We start from the raw sequence: 26,530 nt of genomic DNA, 5'->3' as shown, positions 1-26,530 counted from the left end.
CACATCCAAGTCGGTCCACCTGAGTGGAGTTTACATATTCACCTTTGGCCTGTGTGGATTTTCTCCAGGTACTCTGATTTCCTCCCACATTCCAAAGACATGTATGGTAGGTTGATTGCACACTGTAAATTGACCCTAGGTATGAGTGTGAGAGCGAATGGTTGTTTATCTCCTTGTGCCCCGCTATTGGCTGGCCACCAATTGAGGGTGTCCTCCGCCTCTACAGTCAACTGGGATAGGCTCCAGCACCCCCTGCAACCCTAGTGAGAATAAAGCGCTTCAGAAAGTGTTATAAAAACCACAAACTTTGTGAGGATATGCCGTAGAGAAAATGAATGGAAAACCCATTAAAACTCCCCAAATAAATTAAAACAAATTGAAATAAATTGGAAAAAAATCATAGATTCGTAGACTGAAGGCCATGTGGATTTGCTCAGGGGAGGTATTTTATTTTTTGGTTCATAAATTCCTTATAACATCCATATCTTCTTAACTCTTTGACTGCCATTGACATCAACAAACATCCAGTCCTACCCAGTAAAGCTAACTTTAGAATAGAAGTCCACTGACTTGACTGTTGCTCCTGAAAATGTGAAAAATTCATTTTCTGTGTCATCAAAGGTGATCCAAGACATTTTAAAATAAAATAAATGAGCACCTTATAAAATGTTCAATATAAATTCTCTTTCGCTAACTACAAAATCACACTGTAAATATGATTTATAAATGCTGGGAATGAATGAACTCAGTTGAGAACAATTTCACTGTGAGTTATGAGGTTATTGTTATTTTCAAATCAATACCCATGAGGGAGTAAAATAACTTTGTTAATTGTGGGGAAAAAAACAAAGGCAACACTCATACAAAACAAACAAAATATAGTGAAGCAATCAGGAACATTAACATCAGAAAGTAGAATAAATGTGTGATGATTTTACATCAATTAAGTCAAAAGCAGAAACAGTTTTTGTGGATTATTATAGAAAATACAATATTTTTTGCGTGTACTACTACTTCTGCCAGATAAACAAAACTTTCCAATAGATTGAAGGTGGAGTAAAAGACAATAAAAAAGCAAATGCTGACTGTATGATGAAAGTGGATCAAGAATCAACATCAATGACAACTCTGTCCCAGTTGCCGCTTTCAGTCCTACGGTAGAGTTGTGGCTGACCCCCAGGGAAGAGACCGTCAGAGTTTGGGTGCTTTAGGAGGAACTGAATGGTGGATTTGATGTGACGGACAAAGTGTGGTGGTTCAGCATTTGGCGATGTAGACAAGTACTAAGCAGGATACAAAAGGTTATCACTCGATATGCTGTAAATTACCAGAGGCGTCAAACCGACACCCTAACCCCAAGAGACAAATTGTACCCTCTGAGAGGCTGGTTTCCCTCCAAAGAGGAGGCTAGTTTGACACCCCTGCAGTAGACAATGTCTAATTGACAGATTGAACTGCTGATCATTGATTATTTACCTTTAAAATTATGGCATCATCCTGTGACAACCAAAAGCCGATTTCCATATTGGGAGACCACTTGCAAGGCCCGACTTTGACAAGTTCCCGACTAGAGTCATAAATATCAACCATCTATACGGGAATTAAAAAAAAATATCAATTAATCTTTGAAAAAATGTGGCTTTCATTTTATTAAAGAAGAAAATGTGGTGTTCATTTTTTTCAGTTAAACAGGGAGAAACATTTGATATATTCAAATACTCTTTGAATTAGTTTAAACTGTATGTCTTTAAGATATGAGAGAAGCAGCTATACCTGTCCTCCTGAGAAGGAGCGTGCTGACCTCAGCTCCTCAGCTGGTCCTTTACAAGGAAAAGTAGCAGGGAATACTTTGCCAGTTTTAACATTTACACCTTTAGAAAATAAAACAGAATCATTAAAATTAACATAGTGTACTTAAAAAAGTATCAATTAATTGGTAGCAAACGCATTACCAATTCCATAAACTGCAGGTCTATGAACATCATTGATGAATACATCATTCATTTCTGCCGGGGAATAAAAGAACAAAAGAATGGATGGAAAAAAGCATGTTGAAAGTGGAGAACAAAAAAAAGTCGTCATCTTATTAGGTGACCTGTGATGCAACATGTTTCTAGGTGGATATCATCCTTAAGTTGCTGGAAGCTTGCTGTAAAAAAAAAAAAAAAAAACCTTTAACTTGAATATCATTTTGTTTTGTAGCAGGGAAACATAAGATAATTAGACAGTACCGAGTATGTTATAACTGAGTTCATGGGATGTCATTGCCTCATCTTTAAATCCCCCAACGAGATGAAGCTCCAGTCTACTTGCAGGAATTTAGAGTTCATGTGAAAGAATGAAATACTTGACTACATGTGGGTTTCATACCTGCCTTCATTACAACATTTACTCAGAGATGTGACTGATTTGATGAAGAGGGAAACTTCGGCACAAGTGTTGGAACCGTCGCAGTGTGCAAGACAAGCAGCTCCACTTCCTAATGGTGAGAACAGGATTTCATCTCTTACACAGTCTGAAAGTGAACACACGTGAGAAAAGAAGGAAACAAGTCTAACCTGTGTGCCGCAGAACAACCAAATGGCAGGTGGTGGCATCCTCAGATCCAATCACTGAAACACTATCTGGTGCAGAAAAAGACTCGATTGATAAATGTATATAAAACGTTTAATTAAAGATGCTAATGGAGTTAGTCTCAATGAAGATATGACTGACTTCCAGCAATCTTATTTGGAAGGGTTGATGGACAATGCAGTACAACAAACTAATTTAGTACAGTAATACCTTGACATACGAGTGTCCCAACATACGAGAAATTTGAGATACACGGAAAATTCTAAGAAAATTTTTGCTTTGAGATATGAGACAAATTTGAGATACGAGCATAGGAGATGGTACTCGTTGGCCGAGAACAATGCTTTGAGATCAGCATTGCTCCGTCTTTCCCACCACATCTCCCACGAGTAAAGATATCTACGAGCACTGGGCCGTGCAGGTTGCATTTTTTTACTGAAGATCGCGTGAGTCGATAATTTGGGAAAAAAAGACAGCAAAATCCACGACTTGAAAGCAAAACAAGCATCTGAAAAATACACCAGCTGATCCCTCCAAAGCGAGTCGTGGATGGTTTGCTAATTTTAAAAAACAAACTGGTATGTATACACTCGGTTCTGAGGCACAGAGGCAAGTTCCGACTCAAAAGCCGCGGTGGAACACATTAACATCTTTGCCTCAGTTATCGCACTAGGTTTAAATTTAGTATAATGTATGATCAAAACTTATTTACTTATAACTTATTTTTATTTTCAAGATAAATTTAAAGTTTGTTATGTTACGAGCGAGTTGCCGTCCGTCAAGTCTCTCTCTGTGTCTCTGTCTCTCTCTGACTCTCTCTGTCTGACTGTCTCTCACAGTCTCTCTATGTCTCAGTCTCTCTCTAGGTATTTGTTACTTTGTGATTAGATGTGACCTAGAACAAATAAAAATGTTTTTCCATTGTAATATCTTTTTTTCATAGGATGGTAAAGGATTAATTTGTATTTAGTTATTTTCTACAGGAAACATTTATTTGAGATACAAGTAAATTGACATACGAACTCGATCCCAGGACGCATAGATCTACCTTCCACAGGATGACTGAGGGAGGGTAAGTATAAAGACTGAGAGGTAAGTGATCCATCTTATTCTTGTTGGCATCGGTGAGGCAACTTTTAGTCGCCGGAAAATGGCGCTCAAGGCGGAGAGCTAACAAGTATGAATATGTCATAAATAAATGTCATAAATGTGTCTGGCCTGGGAAGACGAACTTGTGGAGAAGCACTATACAATTTCGTCATACGCTGCTGAGGGTATGATGACTACTAGGCTTTTTGTCAAGTCAATGATGACGACAATGCCTATGTCTGATTTTCATTTTTTTTTTCATTTTTCATTGAGCTCATATCTTAAGGTATTACTGTAACTGTTTTTCTCCTTACTATCTGCTGGCGTTGTAGCAGCAAATTCTCTTTGTTGCACATACAGGAGGCAATTGGGGTCAACATCTGTGAGCGGCTGGGAGCGAAAGGTTTTAGCATTTTCCTATTAAATGTGAAAGAAAAAATGGTCAAAGTCCACCACACTAAGAACTTGTACACTACACCTTATAAATGATGATGCATAATGATGCAGAGCTGCCAACGTCCGTCGACACATTTCAGGAGTACCCTTGTCCCATTCTTGGAGTTTATCCGGAGTGAATGCGATTCACACAAAATCAATATCCGCTGAAGTCGCACAACACAAATCATTCGTCAATACTCGGATGATTCACAATGCACTCATGTTACCGAATTCTACCACTTTACAGTGCAGTTGAATTAAGAGGGCAGAAGCCGAAGCGTTGGTGCGAATTTCAAGGCATTTAAATTGGAAATTTGGTATTTGGTTGCTTAAAAAAATGTAAGTTGCAATTTTGGTGGATTTCCAGAGTTTAGGGAGGTTGTCCAGTGTCCCGGAGTTTGCGGTGCATTTCCGGGTCGACTCCTGAAATTCGGGGGTAGTCGGCAGACCTGATCATGCTTGTTTCATTACCTAGGACAGAAACAAATAAAACAAATTGAAATAAATAAATCCCCGACGACCCCGACTCACATTCAAAAATGGAATGGGCGTCTGTGGCAATTAACATAGCAGAAACGTCATCCACTCGGGTCAATTGAATTGGATGTCTATTGCTGTCAATAGCAGCCATACAGCATGACACCAGTCAGCCAAATAATAATCGATGCAGTCCTTCAAAAACGTTTGTAACAGGTGTACATATATCTGCATTTTGCAAGACAAAATTAATGAGAAATTGCGTGCATTTAGTAAAGCTTAGTAGTGGCAGCTGACTTTAGCCAAACTGTGCAAACCGACCTGTAAATGTGGATATTTGGCGAATAAATCTGCAGTCGAAGTTACACGCTCCACGCAAACATTTTGAATGAGCAAAGGCATGTCCCAAAAATCTGCAAATTTACATTACTTATTCCACAACAGCGACAACATAACGCTTGATATTAAAAAGTGAATGTCCTGTAAAAGTCTTCTTCTATGAATGTATTTGGTTTAAGGCGCAGTGACACCATGTGGTGAAAAGCAACAACGATTTATGTATTTCCTATTTTTACTGCAACCTTTCATATATGGAAACTACTCTGATTTAAGATGTTACGCTTCCACAACCAGTTGATTTTACACACTAAACATTTGCAGGGAAATAAACAGCTTAAACAAGATTGTGCGTTGAGCCTTAAGTTTGAGTTTGATTTATTCAATAAGGGACAGCACATATTAATGAAGAAATTTATATCCTCCTGAATACTTGGAAGAAATGTTGTCCAATCATATTTATTTTGAAATTTCCCAATCTATGTCTAGTATTTGGAATAATACAAAATAAATTTGGTATCATTGGAAAGCTCTGAATGTCCTCCAGTGGTGGTCCGTGCATTTTCTTGTAGCGCCTTCAACGAATCAACCCAACCCTCAAAAACTACTTTATGGATTTAAAACCTCGACTGCAGCTACAGCTGCGACACAAAAAATAATCAATAAATCAATGCACAAAAAGGGGTAAAATCCACTTCCTAGCAGCATTTAATGATTAAATAAAAATACTGGAGCTTTTCAGACATTGTCAGGGGGGTGATTTTCCCGGGAAAAGATAGCTATGAATGTCAATGGCGTACTGGCAAATATTGCCCGAAATTGGGGTAAATTCCAACCAAAAACAGCATTTATTGATTAAATACAAATACTGGAACTTTTTAGACATCAGAACCAGGCCTGGAGTATCATTTTTCTGGGAAAAAGACAGCGATGAACGTCAATATGTCCATATATATCCATACGCGAAATGACAGTTTGCACTCAAATGGGGTAAAATTCACTTCCTAGCAGTATTTATTGATTAAATACAAATACTGGAGTTTTTCAGACATTGCAACCGGGCCACGAAGATGATTCCCCCCGAGAAAAAAACAGCAATGGACGTCAATGGCGAAAAGACAAAAAATGAACTAAAATGGGGTGAAATCCACTTCCTAGCAGCATTTAGTGATTAAATGCAAACACTGGAGCTTAAATACAAATACAAATGTACATTAAAGATGGGTGATTACCTGGTGTTTATCAAACAGTTTGTTTTCAAAACCAGACTTAATTTATTAATTTTTAATGTATAATAGTTATTTGCAGCTAATTTCTGCAATATTTACGAGTAATAGTAACTTCCATTTGGACAGAAAATATAAAATGTATCCATCATCTTATCAAGTTGACATAAATGTGTGCTATTAACGAAACCTTTCTGATACGCGACGTCATCTGGAACAACTTCCGGGTAATTGACACCAGTCTCGCGAGTTTTTATGATATCGCGCGAGTGGCTCAATGGGCGTCTTTTTCTCACGTAGCGCCTCCGCTGGGGTGCGGCGTGGAAGGAAACAACGGAGTGGGACATTGTGGTGGTTAAAGCAAACGAGGGTGGCGACGAGCTAGTCAGGTCGACACTAGTGATTTTGATAAGGTTTGATAGGAAAAACCGGACTTTTCGCTTCAACCTCTGCGGGACACGGCAGCGCTGAACAGCAAAAAAGCGGCGGGTTGCCAATCACACCTCAAGCATAGCGGCATTCCTGAAGGGGTTCGAACTGCATTATATTCCAAAATCCCTGTCTAAAGTCGGGCTTTTTAGGGCTGATAGCGCGAGTTGGCTGCTAAAGGAACTATTTTCCTTTTTTTTTTTTTTTGCTAACTCGTAATTTAGGATAGTTGCTGTGTTTCTTTTCCATCTGTTGACGTGGATCTATATAGTCTAGTAAAGATAGATATATATTTATCGCTATGACCTCAGATGGCAGATAATTTTGGGACTAAAATGCAACTTTTACAAACAAAAAGTTTGTATATAGTGTAAATATTTGGCTAGGTGACGTAGTGTCGGATTAGTGCTCCAATTAGAGATACAGCTGCTTCCTTGGCGTAACTCTTCTGATGACTGCCGACTCCTGGGACGCCACGGCACGATGATGGGATCTCTAAAAGCTCTCCAAGAGTGGTGTCGTCTTCAGTGTGAAAATTATCACGATGTGGAAGTCAAGGACATGTCGACGTCGTTTCGGGACGGCTTGGCGTTCTGTGCCATCATACATCGATACAGACCAGAGTTGATGTAAGTACACATTCCAGGGACAATGGAAGCGTCATATGATGCAGTTAAGAAGTAAAATCTTGAGCCCGAGCCCAAACCCGACGCGAAATTTGGATCAGATCAGGCCTAAAATCTCATCGCATCTCATTTTCTGAACCGCTTTATCCTCATTAAGGTCTCGGGAGGTGCTGGGGCCTATCTCAGCTGACTACGGGGCACAGGTGGGGGACACCCTGAATCGGTGGCCAGCCAATCGCAGGGCACAAAGTAACGGATAACATGCACACTGACACCCACACCCATACCAAGGGGAAATTTAGAGAGTCCAATTAGCCTACCATGCATCCTTTTTTTGAATGTGGGAGGAAACGGAGTACCTGGAGGAAACCACGTTGGCCCGGGGAGAACATACAAACTGCACCCAGGTGGACGGGGCCTGGATTTGAACCCAGGACCCCAGAGCCATGAGGCTGACACGCTAACCACTCACTGGGCCGTCCCGGGCCTAAAGTGTCAATCATTACTTTGGATTCCAATCGGGTCGGGCTGGGCTTTTTTTTCCCGCTGAAAAAAAATACTATACTAAAACAACGTTTGGCCTCTCTCGCTAAATTTGTTTTTTTAAAATAATTTTAAAAATGTATACTAAAACGATGTGTGGATACTAAACCAAGCAATACTTGTTATAAAATGAGTAATTTGGAATTTTCGAAAAAAACAGAGAGGGCGCTGTAATGTACCGTATTTTCACAACTATAAGGCGCACTAAAAAGTCTTACATTTTCTCCAAAATAGACAGGCCGCCTTATAAAGCGGAGCGCCGTGTGTGAGCTCTAAATCCTGACTGAAGGCACTTCTTGTCGACACGCTTCATATATATAGAGAGACGGCGTACATGGGTGGGGTCAGACACTAATGGCACGCCCCTACCAGGTACCTGTATATAGTGTGTGGGCATGTTTATTGCCAAACAATTTCGGTTTGGTTTCTAAGGCCCCCCGAAAATGAATAATACAAATATACACGCTTACGGAGCTCAGTTCAAACTTCAAGCAATCAATGATGCAGGGGAACATGGGAATAGAGCAGCCGTCAGATAGTTGTGAAAATACGGTAATTGCAATTGAAGGTGGTGCCACGGAGCCAGAGCATGCTTTGCGCGTTGTCACGCGATTGCCACAAGAAGTTAAGGATAAACAAAAGACGCCAGAACTGAAAAGAGAAACATGCACCGGTAACAGCCAATTTTGGAAAAGCTTCAAATTGATTGTTGAATATGCTAAAGAAACTTACGCTGGTTTCGCTAAATGTAGTCAATGTAGCGCTTTACTCTCATACAAAAGCAAAAAAAAAAACTGGCACTTCGACGCTGAGCAGGCATTTATACAGTTGAAATCGTCAAAAATCTACATTATCATATAAAAGATGTACATTTGTTTACAGTCTTGTTTAATTTAGATTTTGTTACAAAAGACAGGCTTTAATCTGTTATCATTAATCAGCCCTCCTCCCGATTCTGGTCCTCACAGAAAAAAGAAAGAAATTTCAGATTTACTTAGGGCTGCAATTCAAGTTAATTCCTTGGGTTCGACCCAGGTCAGGTTTTTGGACTCACGGGCCGGGCCGATCTTACCTCTAATGCAATTCTACCTGACAAAATATTCAGAAAGGTTTGTAGTAGTAAAGATGATTCAGGATATTGTTGTTTATTGAACTTACTGACTCATTCTTTGGTTGGTCGTGTAGTCTTCTCATACTATATGCTGTTGTAGTAGTTAGTAAAAAAAAAAACATTTTATGAAGAATGCTTAAGAACGGAAATAGGCAGTCAATTCATTTTTGACGCAATCGCTGTAATTGAATGATCTTTGCCAAGTCTTCAGTCTTAATGGATTGGGCATCTTTTCCCGTCAATGGCCTGCAAGTCCCAGGTCCCCAATGTGTTGAGTTTGCACGTTCTCCCTGGGCTTGTTTGTTTTAATCCAGTTTCCTCCCATATTCCCAAAACATACAAGGTAAGTTGGTTGAACACTATATTGCCCTTGGGTATGAGTATGAGCGTGAATGGTTGACCTCTTCGCTTTGCCCTCCGATTGGCTGGCCACCGATTGATGGTTTTCCCCGCCTGGTGCCATCTAGTTAGCTGGGACGCTTGTAAGGATAAGCAGTTCTGAAAATCAATGAATGAATGATCAAGGAGATCTATTTTATAGCTGGCACACATAGTATCTCATAATGCTGAGAAGTGGTCATGCTCAGTTAAAATATCCAATAAATTAAGTTCGAGTGATTACCCGGAAAAAACGACTTAACATACTCCCTCATGGTTTCATACATCAAAATATATCACGGCAGTCCAACGGAAATCACGCTGTCTTCACGAGGTATTTACATCCATGAAGTTGTCACGCACTGTAGACACTACTAATGTTTCACACATTTACCACTGTTTGGATTTATGAATTTGAGTGTATTGAATATGGCTTGAAGTTCTCTGTGCTGTAATTGACACAGCCTGACCAGCCATGTACTGCCCAGAACAACACGTTACTCTCGGCTTGCATAAGTACAAAAAGTTGGTTAATGTTGTGTAGGGTTTTTTTTTTTTTGTTGAGCGACCCTTTTCCCATTGGACGTGTGATTTTTTTTTTTGGAACAGGAGACATTTAAGTCTGTGTCATAGTGTATCAGATGACACCTTCCATTAATAATCATGACAAGTGTAGTCAGCAGTCATGTGCTGCCAATTTGCTCATCTAAGAGGAATGTCAGCACAAGTCTTGACAACTGTTGCAGTCAAACATTCATTTATTGGATTTAAATTCATGTTTCCTGATTATCATTGTGCAGTTGACAGGATTAGTGACTGTATTATTCAGATGCAAAGGGTGTTGGCGGATACGGTGGGCTTTTATGTGGAACAAAAAGTGTTGCCAACTTGCTATAATAATGTTTATGTTGTTCTACATACAAATGATCAAATTAACCGTGATGATGATTACAAAGAAATCGGTTTTTTTTGTACACTGGTACCTCGACATACGAGCACCCTGATATTCGAGCATTTTGAGATGAGTAAAAATTTGAGCGTATAATTATCTCTAGATACGAGAAACAAATTGAGATACGAGAAACCCAGGTGGCCAGGACGTGAGGCTGTTTTTTGCCGCATCTCTTTCATGTTTAACAGATATCTATGAGCACTGTGCGGAGCGTTGCATTTTCCCGTGTTTTTCCCCCCGTTAGTCAATGCATAATACGAAGTGAACAACGATGGATCCAAAGCAAACAGGTGGAATGAAGTTTTGCAAAGAAAAGGCGAACCTTGGCAATCAATATTAAGCGCAAAATAATCGAAAAATATGAGAGTGGAGTACGTGTCTCAGACCTTGGAAGTTTCTTTAATGCTCCACGCGATAAAAATTTAAAAAACTGAGAAATCATCTCCTGGATGGATATTCTTAAAATGGAAGATATCTGAACCTTGCATAATAGCAACTCTCCAAGTTGCACTGTTGGTTAGCCCTAAATAATTAGCTTTTGAGCTATGTCTCTTCCATTTGTAGCCCCTATTCAGTCCCTGTTTAGCCCCCAGTGTGTACAGTAGCTGCAGTCACCCAGATCAGTTCACTCTGATCCAGACAGACAGGCTGTCATGGTAATCTGCAGCCAAGGCCTCTGCCTGTCGAACTGGATTTACCTCTCTAATATGGGCCTCGGCTATTGTAGTGATTCTTTGCAACTGTGTTCTCATGGAGTTCTGTTAGGAAGTTTAAGTTTAGCGTGAACATTGTACAGTAATTTTTTTTAATGTTGTATTTTCTTTAGGCTTTGTAGCAGGCCCAAGGAATATATTTACTTGTAAGTAAAATAAACTCACACTTTGGCTCTATTCCTTATTGCGAAAACTTCAAACAATTATATTTTCCTTCACACAATCAACAGATGTACAATATGATACACTTTAAACTATGTTTCACTCACACATTTCCATCTGCCAAAATTAAATTCTGTTACAAAATAGTCATGGTGACCTGGTTTAGATGCCAACTCGCATCATTATTGTCATTATTCTGAACAGATTTGGCACAGGGCGGCCTGGTGGAGCGAGAGGTTAGCGTGTCGGCCTCACAGCTCTGGGTTCTTGGGTTCAAATGCAGGTCGGTCCACCTGTGTGGAGTTTGCATGTTATCCCCGGGCCTGCGTGGGTTTCCTCCGGGTACTCATGCATGGTAGGCTAATAGGACACTCTAAATTGCACCTACACGTGAACACAAGTCACTTGTATGTGTGTGTGTTGGGGGTGAGGGGGGGGGGTTGCTTTTTTGCCGCCTGGGTGTAAGGGGATTTGGTATTCCTCGTATTTACACCTACACAGTCTCTGCAAGCCTTCTTTCTTGTGTTTTTCCCGCTGCACTGTTATTCAAACTTTGACAGTCTTTCCAAGATACCTTTTATAGACGAGCACAGTTTCAAGCAGGAGCACTTCAGATATTTTCCACTTTTACAGCAGGATGTTTACTGGTGAGAGTCTGGCTTCTTGCTCGAGGGCCTTTGTAGTCATCAGAGCAAAATCACTCATTTTTTCGAGACTGCTTCATTGCTGCGTAGATGGAGTTTCTAGTAGCAAAGTTTAGCTGTAAAAAGCTTAAAGGCTTAGCTGGTTTGTCCATCATGCAGCACAAACACCTTTTTTTTTCTTTTGCTGGTTTTTAACATAAGTAGGTCACTACGGTGTAGCTGCTTTAGTTGTTTTTCCACTTAATAAGTTGACTAACACGAGACACTTCCTGACAAACCCGTGCTTTTTTGTTTATGTTGTTGCAGAGACTTTGACTCACTGTCTAAAGATGACATCTATGAGAACAACCGACTGGTAAGTTATTCCTTTTCTTAAGACGTTTGCTGTTAATGAATTTGCATTTATTCACGGGCATAGAAATTGTAGTTCAATTAAAAATTGTTTTGTTCATACATAAATATATATAGTCTTGCCTTAAAACAGTGCTTCTCATTTCAAATTCCAAGTACACTTCTGCATAAGATTGTATCCATGTTAAAATTAACAACACTACAAGTGAGCGTGGCATTAGTAATGCCACGCTCACTTGTAGTGTTGTTAATTTTAAGACAGTGATTCTCAAATAGTGGGGCGGTCAAAGTAATGCCTGTGAGCGAAAAAATATTTTTTTGTGCTAAAATGAAGTGTAACTGCAGATTCACACAGTGGATGGTAATGATTACCATCCACTGTGTGAATCTGCAGTTACACTTCATTTTAGCACAAAAAAATATTTTTTCGCTCACAGGCATTACTTTGACCGCCCCACTATTTGAGAATCACTGTCTTAAAAGAATAAATGAAAATATTGAATCATTTTTTTGTATGCTAGTGCTGCACTGACCTAAAACATGAGTTTTTCCTCTGTGAGCAAAAGGAGATCCATTGCAAAAATGGGAGTCTCCTCATTATCGGTATGAGCTGAAACTTTGGCAGGACTTTCCTGTTGCTCTCAGAACTTGAACATGTTTGCTAAAGAACCAGAAACCAAATCTGCTGACTAATAGGTGAAGGCAAATCGTTCATTATATCCCTTCGGCTTAAGCACAAGTAAGCTATTTCTGGCTGCAAATGAGGAGCACATGCAACCATTTAAGTATTTTTTTTCTTCGTTTAGTGTTCAATTAAACCCTCCTCAGATTATCTTTCCCAACAAATAGGCACGAAATGATCAACGCATATTCAAACTACCCAGTATCATCTTCATGTAATGTGGGCTATTATGATCTGGCACTTGCACCTACAATTTGTTGAATTACACTAATCCCTTGATTTTGGCAGATAATGTAGACCAGGCATAATAAGCGAAAAACCACAAACTAAAATCACGCCTATTATTACTACCAACCATACCACATGTTCGTACACAAGTACAATTATAAGGAAGTGTATTTATTAAATATTCCAGTTATAATCAAAGTCATATGAAAAGACTAATGTACTAATAACTAAATATAATCTAAAAATATATTTTTTTAATACTGTACTCCTGAAAATAGTTCCCCTCTGCTTGCTATAAATAAAAAATAAATAAAATTAAAAAAAACAGGCTAATGGGAGTTTTAGTCCAAGTCCTCCTGCACAGTCCAAACATTAAATGGCAGCCCCCTTCAGTGAGCAGCACTGAGTACAGCTTTGTGTTTGGGAGGAAACCGTTTGTGGCAGCTTCGGTGATCCCGGTTGCTCATTCAGTAGACAGGCAGCCAGGATTTGTTCTTGTTTTTTAAAGCATGAGAACGGTCAAGCTTGTAGATTAAGCTTGGCTTTACCATGAAGCCAACCAGCAGCATCCCCACACATGATGGGAGCGTAAGGCGATTTGTGTGAATCCTAGCACTTTCAGTTCATCTTTGAATAAGAATGTCTGGGAAGGCATTCTCTTCAGATATGTTAGGGAAGTCTTCCTCGATGTACCGTGTCGCTGCCTGTTCCAGTCAGGGCCGAATTGCGGGGCAGACCTCACTTGCTTCCGGCACACGCTGCCCGACCGGCCGCTCGAGGTTGCGGACCCGCGTCATCCTCGGCTCGGTCTGGCTCCGTTTTTCACCCCCAGTCCCTGCTCTGCAACGGGGATGCAGAATTCACTCGCAACATAACAGGAGAAGGCAAGAACTCGTTCTACTCAGGCTTCCATAATATTCGTCGCGTCATTCATTCTCTGCGGTGACATTTTTCTCCTTTGAGGCTGATTACCACCCAATTTAGCGCTGTAAAAGAAGTAGGGCCCTGACCTTCGCCATTTTCATTTCCTGTCTTCGACTTGCGATTTCAGAATGAATTTTGACATTTTTATGACCTTTTTTTTTTTAATACTTAATATCAAATCCGCACTCCAGAAGCCGAACACCACGAAGCCGTGAAGTGGTGAAGGATCACAGTAGATCAGTGGTTCCCAAACTTGTCCTGTAACACCTCACTTTTGTAAATGAAACTACTCTACTTACCCACGCATAGGCTAAACATAACATATTTGTTGATTTGTCATCTATTTTGTGTAAAATGGCTAGTCCGCTCAAACATGTCTTTGCTAACAGCAAAAACATGCATGTAACTTTATTTAACTCAAGCTAGTATCTAATTTGTGCTGCAGTTCCGTTTATGGTTAAATAGTAAAATACTACTTTACAACAAGATAATGATGTAACACCCTATTAGCTCGGTAAGTAGGTTTTAATTCCAAACTATTTGCAGCTTTCAGGCATGTATGGGCTTGTGTGATTGTGTCACTCCATGACCAGTTATTACCTCACTTCAAGGATGATTACAAATCTTTGCGTAAGACGAATGAGAGACTGTCTTAGCCATTTTCTTTTTTTTTGTTTTATTTTACCATAGGCCTTTGAGGTGGCAGAGATACAGCTAGGGATACCTGCGTTGTTGGACCCAGAAGACATGGTCTCCATGAAAGTTCCCGACAGGCTAAGCATTATAACTTATGTCTCCCAGTACTACAACTTCTTCAATAACAAATCCCAAGGTTAGTACACAGAACACAGTTAAGGAAACCGTTGTTGCTGTCCAGTACAATCAAATTAAATCCATGGTACCAAATACATAAGAAGATTGCCCACAAATAAGCTCAAATATGATCAAAAAGATTAGAGAGGTAGTCATTAGCATGTATGCAGTCTGTAAGTCTGATTTCAGATATGCCTCTATTGTATAGAACTAGAATTTTCTCTCCCTCACATCAGTGTTCTTTTTTTTGTCTATCCAACTACGACCTCATCCCACCTTCTAAAAACATGTACATTCAAGATGTTCGCTATTGGTGTGGGTGTGAATGATTGTTTGTCCCTAGTGGTTGACTGGAGATCGGTTAAGAATACACGTGGCCTCTCCTTTGAACTTGTTTTATTTCAATTTTAAATCCCATCTTAAATTGTCAAGTGGTAAGATAACGTTATTTCTTATATTTAGTCATTTATGATTGCTTGAGATATATACATGCAATAATTAATAATCTACTCTTACAGCAAACACTCCTTGCATAAAGAGGCTAGGTTCGGTTTGTCAGAATGAGCCAGCCCAGAAAAGGCCTCCCACTCCATTAGAAGTCAAAGAGGTGGAGACTGAGGTATGAACAAAACTTGAGAAAAATATGACAATACTGTATGGTCCAGGAAAAAAATAGCAGTTTGCCTTATGGGTGTGTTGACTGGAACTTTGTTTGTTCTTTAAAATGGCATGATTTACATTTTATGTCAATTTTCTAGTTTAGTCCTTGAATACGCATTTTTGCCCAATATTTGTGTTATCTAGTTGGTCTGAAGTAGAGCTGGGTGACATGACAAAATCAATATCGATAATTTTCACGATAATTATAAAATTTGGATGAACTTAACCCAAAATAATTAACTCACAATTTTAACCCAAAATAACAAGTGTTTGATTTTTGCAACATTTTCAGAACTGTCACATATGGAGAAACACCTTGATATTAAGTAAGAAAATCTATTACAGGCTGTCCTCAAATGAGGGCAGTTGGTTAAGGATATTTTCAATAAGGCATATAAACCAAAAAAAGAAAGAAAATGCCAGGGAGAATTCACTTAGATCTTTTAGTGGGTCGGCTCGGTGTTGTCCTGCATCTCAGAACAATACATTTTGGCCTTGTGATTGTCCTTTTGCATTAAACTTCCGTGTTAGCCTCTATTGCTAACATGCTAAAAACAAATTTCCTCATCATCCTCTTCTCCTGAGCGTTGGTCTGGAACAGCGCCCCCGTTCTCCTTCGTATTCGGCTTGTGTAATCGCAGTTTAAATTTGTCGGGTTTTTATCGAGAGTTTTTAATATTTTTGACAAAAATGATTTCACGATAAATATTGCCCAGCTCTAGTTTGAAGTCTCCATGTGTACATTTTATGTGTAATGTCATTAAATCTGTAAATTATAGAGCGGGACGAGAAAAATCCCACGTAAAATAGAAAATCCTGTCCTCCCTTTTCAGTCTGTTCTTTTTTTCCTTCTTACCTCTAATGAAAACAGTAGTAGACTAAAGATAGCCTCTGTATTCTGTTTTTACTCTTTGGCATGCCATCATCTACTTACCTCCATTCCTCACTCTTATGTACTGGCATCATCACTTCTTTAGATGGAAATCCATTCCACTCCCTTGTCCTGTACTCCTTCCCCAAATTTGACCCCTTCTCCACTCTCTCCTCCTGAACCTAGGCAATAGGATGTGGTTGTTGGGGGGGATAAGAGGGGAAACTTAAAACTATAGGTCAGTCTATTTAATCAGCTTTTGTACATTAGAAAGTAGCGTTGTCTTACCCTAACAATGTGTCTTGCTTTAGAAAGAGCAACTCCTAACCAGTAATCTACTATACCCCAATTTGAAACCATCAAATAACACTGAATCTGAACTTTGTAATCTACCATTAATAGTCAATGGTGTGTGACTCTCTAACAACTAATAACTCAAGTATATAATCTTTCCAATTCATATCGATTAAATTATATCGTGATGTTTTTTTGTTGTTGATGATAATACCGTTGGACGGTAGATCTTTAAGCAGATAACTGTAGAAAGGTAAATGCATTGAAAAATCCAATTCCTCAAATCCTGACTCCATGTTTGATCTTTCCCTCCCTGCATTACTCTGCATCTTCACCCCTCGCCTAATGTCTCCTCGCTGTCTTATCCCTGCCGAATGTATTCTGGCTGCATGCACTAGCCTAGTCATACCAGGATGACAGTGCTGGGAGTGTCCCAACGCAGTACAATCAGCAGCATCTGCACCGCCTGTCAGCAGCATGTCCATTTAGTGCAGCGGTTTTTGGTGGATGGAAAGCTGTACCATCGAAATTGCTTCAGGTGAGCACTCGGCCTATATGAGTGAGTGATACAAATCATAGGACCATATCCCAGAATTCCAATAGTGCGTCAATGCAATATTGGAGTTTTGGTTATTTAATGGGCAGCCCGGCAGCCTAGTGGTTGGCACGTTGCCCTCGCAGTTCTGGGGTTGTAATGTAATGCCTAAAACTACCACAAGAGAGGAGCAAGTTAACATATTTCTTGTCAGGCATACTGATCGACAATCCCTGCAAATGCTGAAAGTTTAAGTTTACACACTTAGAGAAGGTAAAGAAATTCAATCAGTTATCTATTAGGATCCGGGAGCCGTTCCTGTTTTTTTAAACTCTCTACGTTGCATGGTTTGGACAAACGTAGCAAGAGAACCTTAACATACACACCCACACATCCATCCATGAATCACGCTTTATAAGGATTATTATAGATAACAACGAACACCGGTCAAAGACACAAAAAGTATCAAGAAAAAGCTGGTGCTTTCCATCCAATGGCAAGCCAGTAAGGTGTTGGGAGACTGCTAGTGGGAGGTCTCTGAGGTTTGGGAAGATAGCCAATGGGAGAGCACGCATGTGTTCCATTCCCTGCAAAACATTCACAGCCAACTTTCAAGCGATTCCTGTCATGAGATTGAAAAACATGTCAAGGTTCAGTAAAGCTATTCTGGTGTGGGAATTGTACAATCATAACCATCGCTTGAATAAATATGCAGATACCCTAGGAAGATTAATTAACCATAGACGTAATACGACTGTTCTTCCAGGTGCACTGAGTGTCATAGCACTCTGGTATCCGGATCTTACAAACTTGGAAGTGATTCCGGGGCTTTGGTCTGCACTCACCACCTTGCAAAACAAGCTTCGGCAAACCAGAATGGCCGTCCAGATCTTAGCATGAGACCTGTTGGAGTCCAATCAATGAGGATCGGTCGTAGCAAGTCCTCCCACACCTCAGCCACTGAGACGGACCAGCAAAAACCTCCACCTCCTCTGTGCAAAATCGATGACTTGCAAACCGATGTTACGGTCACTGTCACTCCTGCGCCAGCAAACAATGTCTCTTTGGAAGGCACAGATTTGCTCAATGACAGTGGACAAACAGAAGAGAAGCACCGACCCCCTTCTCCCCCTAACCCTTTCGATGAGAGTGATGAAGACGAAAATAAAGAAACCACAGTAGAAGATACACTAAATAATATTGCAGATAACTGTGAGCTAGCCTCTGAACAACCTGTCAGTCAAAACCAAGTCGTTGCCCGACCAGTTCCAGCACCTCGACGGGTTGCTGAGCGTAGCCCACCGCCCCGGCCATCCCCGCGGGTAAAGCTACCCCGGTCAGCAGACAGCCTTCCAACTGGTGCGTGATCACAATTACTGTACAATGCAAAATGAATTTTTGCTTACATTTCACCTGGACTTATAGGTGAACATCAGAAGCCACCCACCCGACCAAAACCTAGAGAGAGATCCCAATCACCAAGAAGGTACGTAGTATATCTGAATTTTCATTTGTTTCATTACATCATCTCAGGCTTCTGCTGTCCAAACAAAAATCATTTTAAATGTTTACCACTCCATGCCTTTATTTGGATGTACTGTATGGTCTTCCCTTATGTGATGGCTCCATGTGTCTGTCTCACTGTTCAGCCTGTCCTGTGGTACACAAAAACCTAAAGATCCACCCTGGCTTGCCTTGGTCCAATCAGAAACCAAGAAGAAGAAACCCCCTCCACCTCCCCCTGCTGGACTGTCAACACCTCCCAACACGGGCTCTGTGTATTCTCTTAAAGAGGATAGCTTGGGCTCCAATACGCCTTCTTTACCCGCCAACCCTTTTGAGGATGATGACGATGAAAGCAACGAGCCTGAAGTGGAAGAGGAAAGCGCTGAGATTCCCACTAAATTGGCAACGAGTCACCCATGGTACAGGATCACACAGGTGACCGAAGCCTCTGATGTGGACACACCTCAGAGCACCGGAAACTCCCCCCACTCAACCAGTCCAGAAAATGCCAAAAGCAAGAAACGACCAGCTCCTCGTGTGCCGCTGCCAAATGCTCCTAATCAAGGTTGGAATATTCTGCAGTAAAAATGTGCATGCGAGTACTGTCATTGTCTCACAGATGATTCTCAGTTACAACTGGGTTATCCCGACCTCAAATTTGTTTGATGTTAAATGATTTCGGTTATTCAAAGCTTGCTGAAGAAAATCCACACCGCAATTACAAGACACTTCATGAAAAATCTATTGTAACCCACCCCCCTCTTCCCTTTCCATAATGTGTTCATTTTACTCCATCTACTTTCACTCCTGTTTTACTTCTGCCTCCTTGGTTTACTTCGATAACTGTGCACCATAGTTCTCCCTCATTCTTGGCAATCTTCTTTCTTTACAGCTCTTAGTGTGGAGAGTTTGTCTTCTGGCTCTGACCACAGCTCATCCCAACCCTATTCGGCCTCTGGTGGAGGCAGTGACCAGGAAACCAGTTTCACCAAAAGTGTCTCCGAGCCTTCGATTTGTTCACCATCTACCGCCTCGACTTCTTCTTTCTCCTCTGCTGAGCGGCTGCCTCATTCTTGCCTTAGCTCATTTGCATCTCCCGCACAGTCGAATGCAAGCTCCGCGCCTGCCACCCCACAAGTCAGTCGTAGTAATCATGACATCAAATTCACTGGCTCTTCTCCACCACGTCCCATCACCACACCCAGTCCATTAGCTGCGGGCGCCAGCCCTTCACACAACAAGGTAAGAAAAGGATTTATTCACACAGTGTTCATAAGAAATAAATGTGTGTTTTTTTTTGTTTCTTTAGCCAATTTGTAAGGAAAATCCATTTAATAGGAAAGTTGTTCCTTCACCTTCAAAATCCAACAGAAAACCCCCAAAAGGACCTCGTCCTGCCAGGCCCCCTGCCCCAGGTCACGGTTTTCCACTCATCAAACGCAAGGTACAACATTTTTGACACTTTTTAATGAGAAGATTCAAAATTTCCCACATAGCTGATTCTCTCTATTGGATTTTTTCCACAACTGTTGATGAGATAAGCCATCTGTGTAATATTAAATACCCCAACCAAAAAATATTTTGATTCCACTAATATGCTTTTTGTATGCACAATAACGTGTTTGTATTAAAGCATGTTTTGGACACTAAGCATATAATATAGATTATAGCATATATATAGATTGGATGCTATACAGTTTTTTTTTAATACGAACTACGAATCGGAATGATGTGGAAGTGAAAAATTTCAAAACGTTATTCTAAACAGAACATAGATGACTGAGGAAGGGGAATCTCAAATTCGGAGAATGTCTGATTTTATGCAAACAAGAGGAAAGAAGCAATCAAATGGAAAATTTTTGTCAAAATTTAATTGTAAATTAAACCAGAATCCTGTTTTTATCCACAAAAACAATATTCTTGTGTGTACAGAATTGTTACTTATGCACTCTTGTCATTGTGGTTAATAATTGATATTGGGCACATACTATAATAAATGTGTAACAAATTGAATTCGATACTCCTCCCCATGCATACACCGATTCAGGTGCAGTCAGATCAGTACATCCCGGTGGAGGACATACATGGAGAGATGAGTCAGCTGGAGATCCAGCTGGATGAGCTGGAGCAAAGGGGTGTGGAGCTAGAGAAGAAACTCAGAGACAACCCCAATGGTAAGCTTTTGAATTTATGGGAAACAATTTATCCAGAGGCTGTGCAAGGCAGTGTTCCAGTTTTTCAAATACGCATTTCCATAGACCATCAGTACACTTTCAATGCAAATGATTGGCCCATTCCGTGTTTGGCGACACACTTCACATTGTTTACTTGTTGCTGTTCAAGGAAGTGCAGAATGGCAAAGTTACTGACAGGTGTTTGTGCTATGAATAGTTCAAGACATTTCCTTTTTATCACGCTGTTCAAGTGGTGAGACCGAGGCAACACCTTACAATTGATCAACATCAACTTGCATGGCTTCAAAACAGGATGTACTTGGAAGGAAGTGGCTGCTGAGCTTCATTGTCTTACCTCAGGTTAAAAGAAGCTGCTTAGAACGTGCTTTGAAATCATACCTATGTTTCCCTTCAATTATTCCTTCAGGAATTAAAACATTGAAGGGTTGGACATATAATGCGTTCAAATATTTACAAAAGTGGTTAAAATGGTCGAGTTCAATGTTTTTGTCTATCATTTTGTAGTGTGTTTCAAGATCATTGTCTATGCTTTTCAGCTGAGGATGAGGAACACCTCTTGGTTGACTGGTTTACACTCATTCATGAGAAACATCAATTAGTCCGGCGAGAAGCTGAGCTAGTTTACACGTAAGTGTCTTAATTGTCTCTTTTATATGAAACCATGGAAAACCAAAACGCTTCACATTTTGAACTATCTCTCATTCATGCGGTAAATGCTATTTAGAGGTAAGATCGGGCCTAATACAAATCCAGCCTGACCCGGCCCGTGGGTATTTACTTTTCCGCCCGGCCTGGCCCAAGTAATAAACTTGATTTGCAAGCCCGAGTCCGAAGCAAATCCGAAATTTTATATTATATTTGTGAGACGAATTAAAGCCTGTCTTTAGTAACGGAATCTAAGTTAAACAAGACTTATACACATTTGCATCTTTTATATGATAATACAGATGTTTGACGATCATCACTTTTGTCAGCTCGGCGTCGAGGTGCCAGTCTTTTTGCTCACGTCTGAAAGCAAAGTACCACATTGACTACATTCAGCAAAACCAACGCAATTTTCTCTGACGTATTCAACAATCAATTTGAAGCTTTTTCGAACCCCAGCCTTACTGGCGCGTGTTTGTCCTTTCAGTTCTTCTGTCTTTAGTTTATCCTTAACTTCTTGCTCCAAGTCAAAATAGATGCGGGCTGTAGAGGGGAAGATTATTAAGAGGGCAGCATTCATGTGACTTGCGCAGAGCATGCTGCGGCTCCTATTTAGTAGTTAAATTATCTGTTTTTTTAAGTTTTCTTTAGTTTAGTATCCACACATTGTTTTAGTATACATTTTTATAAACATTTAATTTTTAATAAGTTAGTGAGAAAGACAACACATCATTTTAGTATACTTTTTCTTTTCATCGAGAGAGAAGCTTGGCCCGACCCAACCTGAATCAGAAGTAATGATTGACATTTTAGGCCCGAACCGACTCGGATTTTGGGTCGGCTCGGGCTCGGAATAAAGATCTTACCTCTAATTCTACTCACAGGGCAAAGCAGCAGAACTTGGAGGAGAAACAGGCTGATGTGGAGTATGAGCTGAGATGTCTTCTCAACAAACCAGGTTGGTTTGAGGGCTAAATAGAAGAGGGCTTCATTTGTTGACCAGCTGTTGCAGTTTAAAGCTGTGCCAAGCTCATCTCGTCCTTGCCAGCGTGACTGCAGTCTTCCTGTGTGGCGTCACAGGACGTGCCTGTTGTGTGTATTAATATCGCAACCTTGATGAAAATTGAAAAAAGCTGCATTAAGGTCTAGGGTTATAAGAAATGGAATTAAGATAATAAATAAATGTATTTTACAATTTCACTAACAATTTATGACAAAACAACTGCAAATATGTTCGAAAGAGTAGGCTGTAATATTGTCCACTTCCTTCCCTCAGAAAAAGACTGGACTGAGGAAGACAAGAGCCGTGAGCAGCAGCTGATGGCTGAACTGGTTACCATCATTGAACAGCGCAACCAAATAGTCAACAGCATGGACCAGGATAGGCAGAGGTAATCATACCACTTTTTTGTTTCTAACCTAATTTACATTGTGAGCTCTCAAAACACGAAACAAAAATGCAACTAAAAGTATTATTACAGTTACAATAAGGATTCTGTCTGAATTTAATCACAAATGCACTGTGTTTGTATAAAATCCATTCTCCTGGGAAGTAGAGGCACTTTTTTTCACCCAAAATTGTTTGGGGGGAAAAAAACGGGTTATGACTTTTTATACTTTTATACTATTTTTTTTTTTTTTTACTGGGAAAACACTTTGCAAAGCTTGGAGTAGCGCCACCAATTTCATTACGATACACAGCTGTGTATGATGACCATAGAGGCTTTTGGATTTGAATTTTCAGATTTTTTTGTCCTAAATTTCTGAGAATGCAATTGATTGCCCTATAAAAGGATTTTTTTTTTAAATTAATGCAGATAAAGTTCAAAACTTTTGCTTTAAATATTGTTTCCCAATAGTGCTTTCAGAACCCAAAAAGTATTAACAATACAATAAAAGAAACTTTCGTTTGAACAATCTATTGAATAACTGGATGCCAGATTTCTGTTTTAGCAACAAAAAAAACGCAAGCAAAAATCTTTTTTTTTAAAATTATCAGCAATAAAAAAAGTACTAATTAAATTCATAAAATTGCTATATCGTCCCTGCCTACCAAGCAACCATGACCTTGTGCCATTTAGTGAGAGAGCATTCAATTTATCTGACTGTCCATACAATCAATTGTGTAGACTGTAGAGCAAGGGTGTCCAAACTATGTTGGCAATTAACTCATTAGATCAGGGGTGGCCAACCAGTCAGAGACCAAGAGCCACATTTTTTACTGTGGTACCGCAAAGAGCCACATTTTTTACTGTTACCGCAAAGAGCCACATCATACACATACCTTTGCTCAGCCAGATTTATTGTAAATGTCACACACCAGCATAGTAATGACATAAATTGACTCCTACAGCACTAACAGCACAGGCCAGTCATTATCAACAATGAACATTGTGTGCACTGTCTCACACAGACAAACTCTCAGTTCAACCAAGTCCACAAACAAAAATATAATAATTTACAATAGCGTTTTTCTTTTGCTATGCATGTTACTTAGTGGGACTTCTGGCATAAAATTAGAGCCTATTTTTGCGCAACATTCGCTCCTTGTGAGCTCTCATTTATTATGAATGGCTTTTAAGTAGCGCGCCCACCACGTGGTGTACGCCTCACTCTCCTATTGGCTGCTCCCGGCTGAGCACTCTCGCCTTGGTCTGCCTCGCAGGGGGTGTGGCTTTTTCAGCCGAGGCTCGATCTTTGGGATACTTTGTGTGTGCGCGACGCTGTTCATTGTCGCTTCTGGTTCACGGGAGCTCTCCCACTCTGTTAAAAACGTTTACTTAAATGACCTTGCTCCTACTGGGAAACTTTGAGGTATTTTCATCCCGAGCACATGCGCATTGGACGAAAATACCGTATTGAACTCAAGCGAAGCGCACACGCAAATAAAAATAAAACACAAATACAAACTTTGATATGGACGTAAGAGCCGCATGAAACCGGGCAAAGAGCCGCATGCGGCTCGCGAGCCGCGGGTTGGCCACCCCTGCATTAGATGTTTAAGACACCAGGTTGGTGAAAATGTGTCGTCTTTAACATGTGGAATGTAAACACCTATTGCGGCCCTTGGAGTCTGGTTTGGACACCCGTGACATAGAGGGACTAAGGAAATGTTTGTGATTGATAAATAATGTTTTTGGTACAAATTATGTAAAATTAGAAAACCTTAAGGGGCACCTAGTCTCTCACAGCACTTCTAATTGTTGCTCTGTTAACTCTAATAACATGTTTGTTACAGGGAAGAAGAAGAGGATAAGTTTATGGAAGCTGTGCTAAAGAAAAAAGGTAGGATCTGACACTGGGATCGGTTTTCTCCTTTTGTTTGTTTATTTATTTTACATATTTTTATATCTCTCACATATCAATTTCTTTTTCATCTACAACACAGATTGAATTACCATATTTACTCGCATATAAGCTGCACCCTTAAAATTGCCTTAATTTTGAATTCACAATTTTCACCCCCATATTAATGGTTTTAATAGGGTGTACAAATGTGTTACGTTGAAGGGAAAATCTTAAAATTACATTGGGGTCAATATCATAAGGAAGTTAATTTGCCTGTCTTTGTAAATGCAAAATGTCAAATTATTCTTTTTGAAAAAAGAAGTCTATCTTGATGGGAACCCTAATCTTTTTAATGACAAAAATTAAAATTTTCTTACCAGCAGTTTAAGATGTGGCGCCCAAATTGCTTCTACTGTCAAAATATGTTGATTTTTTTTTTCCCCTCCGGTAATTCATATTACTGCAATAGTTGCCACTTTCAAACAAGAAATGTAAAAGTATATATAAATGTTTATATTTTCTCAATTTTGAAATAAATTACTGTATCGACCCCATTTTTTTTTTTTGCGTTATAGCTTTTCGTCTTTTTCGTTTGGCAGTTTCGTGCATGTCATCTTTTTATGCGCATATAAGCCGTACTCTCGATTCAGGGATCATTTTTTGTCCGACAAATGGGGCTTCTATGCGAGTAAATACGGTAAGACAACTTAAATTTTTGCTACTTTAAAGATGTTTTTGACTTTATTCACACTTTTTGGATCTTTGCATTATGTATTCTTTAACGATAGTACGGTAATTTCTGCTAGGTTTAAGGCATTCCTCTGTGGAGGTTGCATTTTTTTCCTAGTGCTTGTATGGGTACACATGATATATATGAAAATAGAAACCCATAAATGATGCCTGAATTAAAACATTACTGACTTAATTGTGTACCTTACTTAAACTCCTGTTCAACAGACTTTCACAAAGAATCAGAAGGAGATCAACAGAAGAAAAAAGTGGCAAAATTCAAGCCCATGAAAGTTCTGAAGAGGCTAAGCCATAAAGGAGAACCTGGAAAAAGCCCTCATAAGGAAAACAGTTGAGTATGTAGAGTTTCAGCTACTCTGTTTTGGAAGTGCCACACTCCGAGGTCCTCCTCTACCAACCGTGATGACAACTGAAGTGCTTTAAGGGCTCAATTGGCATGTTGAGTCGGTCTCTTGGTACTGTACGACTAGTCAAGTAAAGCTCAAGTGACTTGTAACTGTTTGCCTATCAAGTTAAACTGTAAATTGCGGAAGTTATCTTTTTAATTTGAGAGGCCCCCAATGTTTCCATTATATCTAATCAGTATTTTTAAATTGTTTTAAATTTGCAACAAGTAACCAAAGCGGTTCATATGGTCAAAAATAGTTTTTATAAACTGTTTGCTGCTTACCATTGTTAAACATGTCAACAATATGGCAGAAAAGTATTTTATTTATTGACATTATTTGGACAAAAATTTAGAACGTGTTAAATCTTGGTCAGTCTGCTTTAGCATTTTTTTAATGTTAGCATTTGTGCTCCTTGGGATGAGATTTTTAAATAGATGATTCCCTTTTAATTTATAATGTAGTATGTGTGTTTTCTAAGAGTGGGGAAGATAATGTTTTGCATAACTGCCATTTATTTAATTTCATTTATACACATCCTTTCCCTTGCTTTGGAAGCACATCTATTTTACACCTGTGACTTGTCTCATTGAAAATGCAGCAGCCAAAGATTAACTGTGAGTTTGGAAGGCAAACAAATAAAAAAGCTGATTCAAATGCAGTACTGTGGTTTATTTCTGATCATTGTACTGCAACACTTCCAA

The 26,530-nt window shown here is 39.7% G+C and overlaps 2 protein-coding genes across 2 annotated transcripts; one reads left to right on the top strand and one right to left on the bottom strand.

Annotated features, from left to right (window-relative positions):
- Positions 1-1,014: 1,014 nt before the first annotated feature.
- ntan1 (N-terminal asparagine amidase) lies at positions 1,015-5,082 on the bottom strand. The gene is made up of 10 exons (XM_077718954.1): positions 4,900-5,082; positions 3,978-4,080; positions 2,559-2,624; positions 2,371-2,479; positions 2,232-2,305; positions 2,096-2,149; positions 1,953-2,006; positions 1,774-1,871; positions 1,477-1,590; positions 1,015-1,283 (listed from the first exon to the last, which is right to left on the bottom strand). Exons 1-10 carry the CDS (start codon positions 4,978-4,980, stop codon positions 1,104-1,106), a joined length of 933 nt encoding a protein of 310 aa, XP_077575080.1. The 5' UTR covers positions 4,981-5,082; the 3' UTR covers positions 1,015-1,103.
- Positions 5,083-6,407: 1,325 nt separating this feature from the next.
- micall1a (MICAL-like 1a) lies at positions 6,408-26,487 on the top strand. The gene is made up of 16 exons (XM_077719301.1): positions 6,408-7,198; positions 12,005-12,053; positions 14,574-14,715; positions 15,215-15,315; positions 16,920-17,059; positions 17,823-18,415; positions 18,482-18,542; positions 18,706-19,127; positions 19,455-19,804; positions 19,872-20,006; positions 20,610-20,736; positions 21,294-21,384; positions 22,287-22,360; positions 22,679-22,793; positions 24,641-24,687; positions 25,648-26,487. The coding sequence occupies exons 1-16, from the start codon at positions 7,053-7,055 to the stop codon at positions 25,773-25,775; spliced, it is 2,721 nt and encodes a 906-aa protein (XP_077575427.1). The 5' UTR covers positions 6,408-7,052; the 3' UTR covers positions 25,776-26,487.
- Positions 26,488-26,530: the final 43 nt, after the last annotated feature.

The sequence above is a fragment of the Stigmatopora nigra genome, chromosome 6, assembly GCF_051989575.1.
Source record: "Stigmatopora nigra isolate UIUO_SnigA chromosome 6, RoL_Snig_1.1, whole genome shotgun sequence".
In the NCBI taxonomy this organism is placed as follows: Eukaryota; Metazoa; Chordata; class Actinopteri; order Syngnathiformes; family Syngnathidae; genus Stigmatopora; species Stigmatopora nigra.
This window is presented reverse-complemented; position numbering and strand designations above follow the sequence as displayed.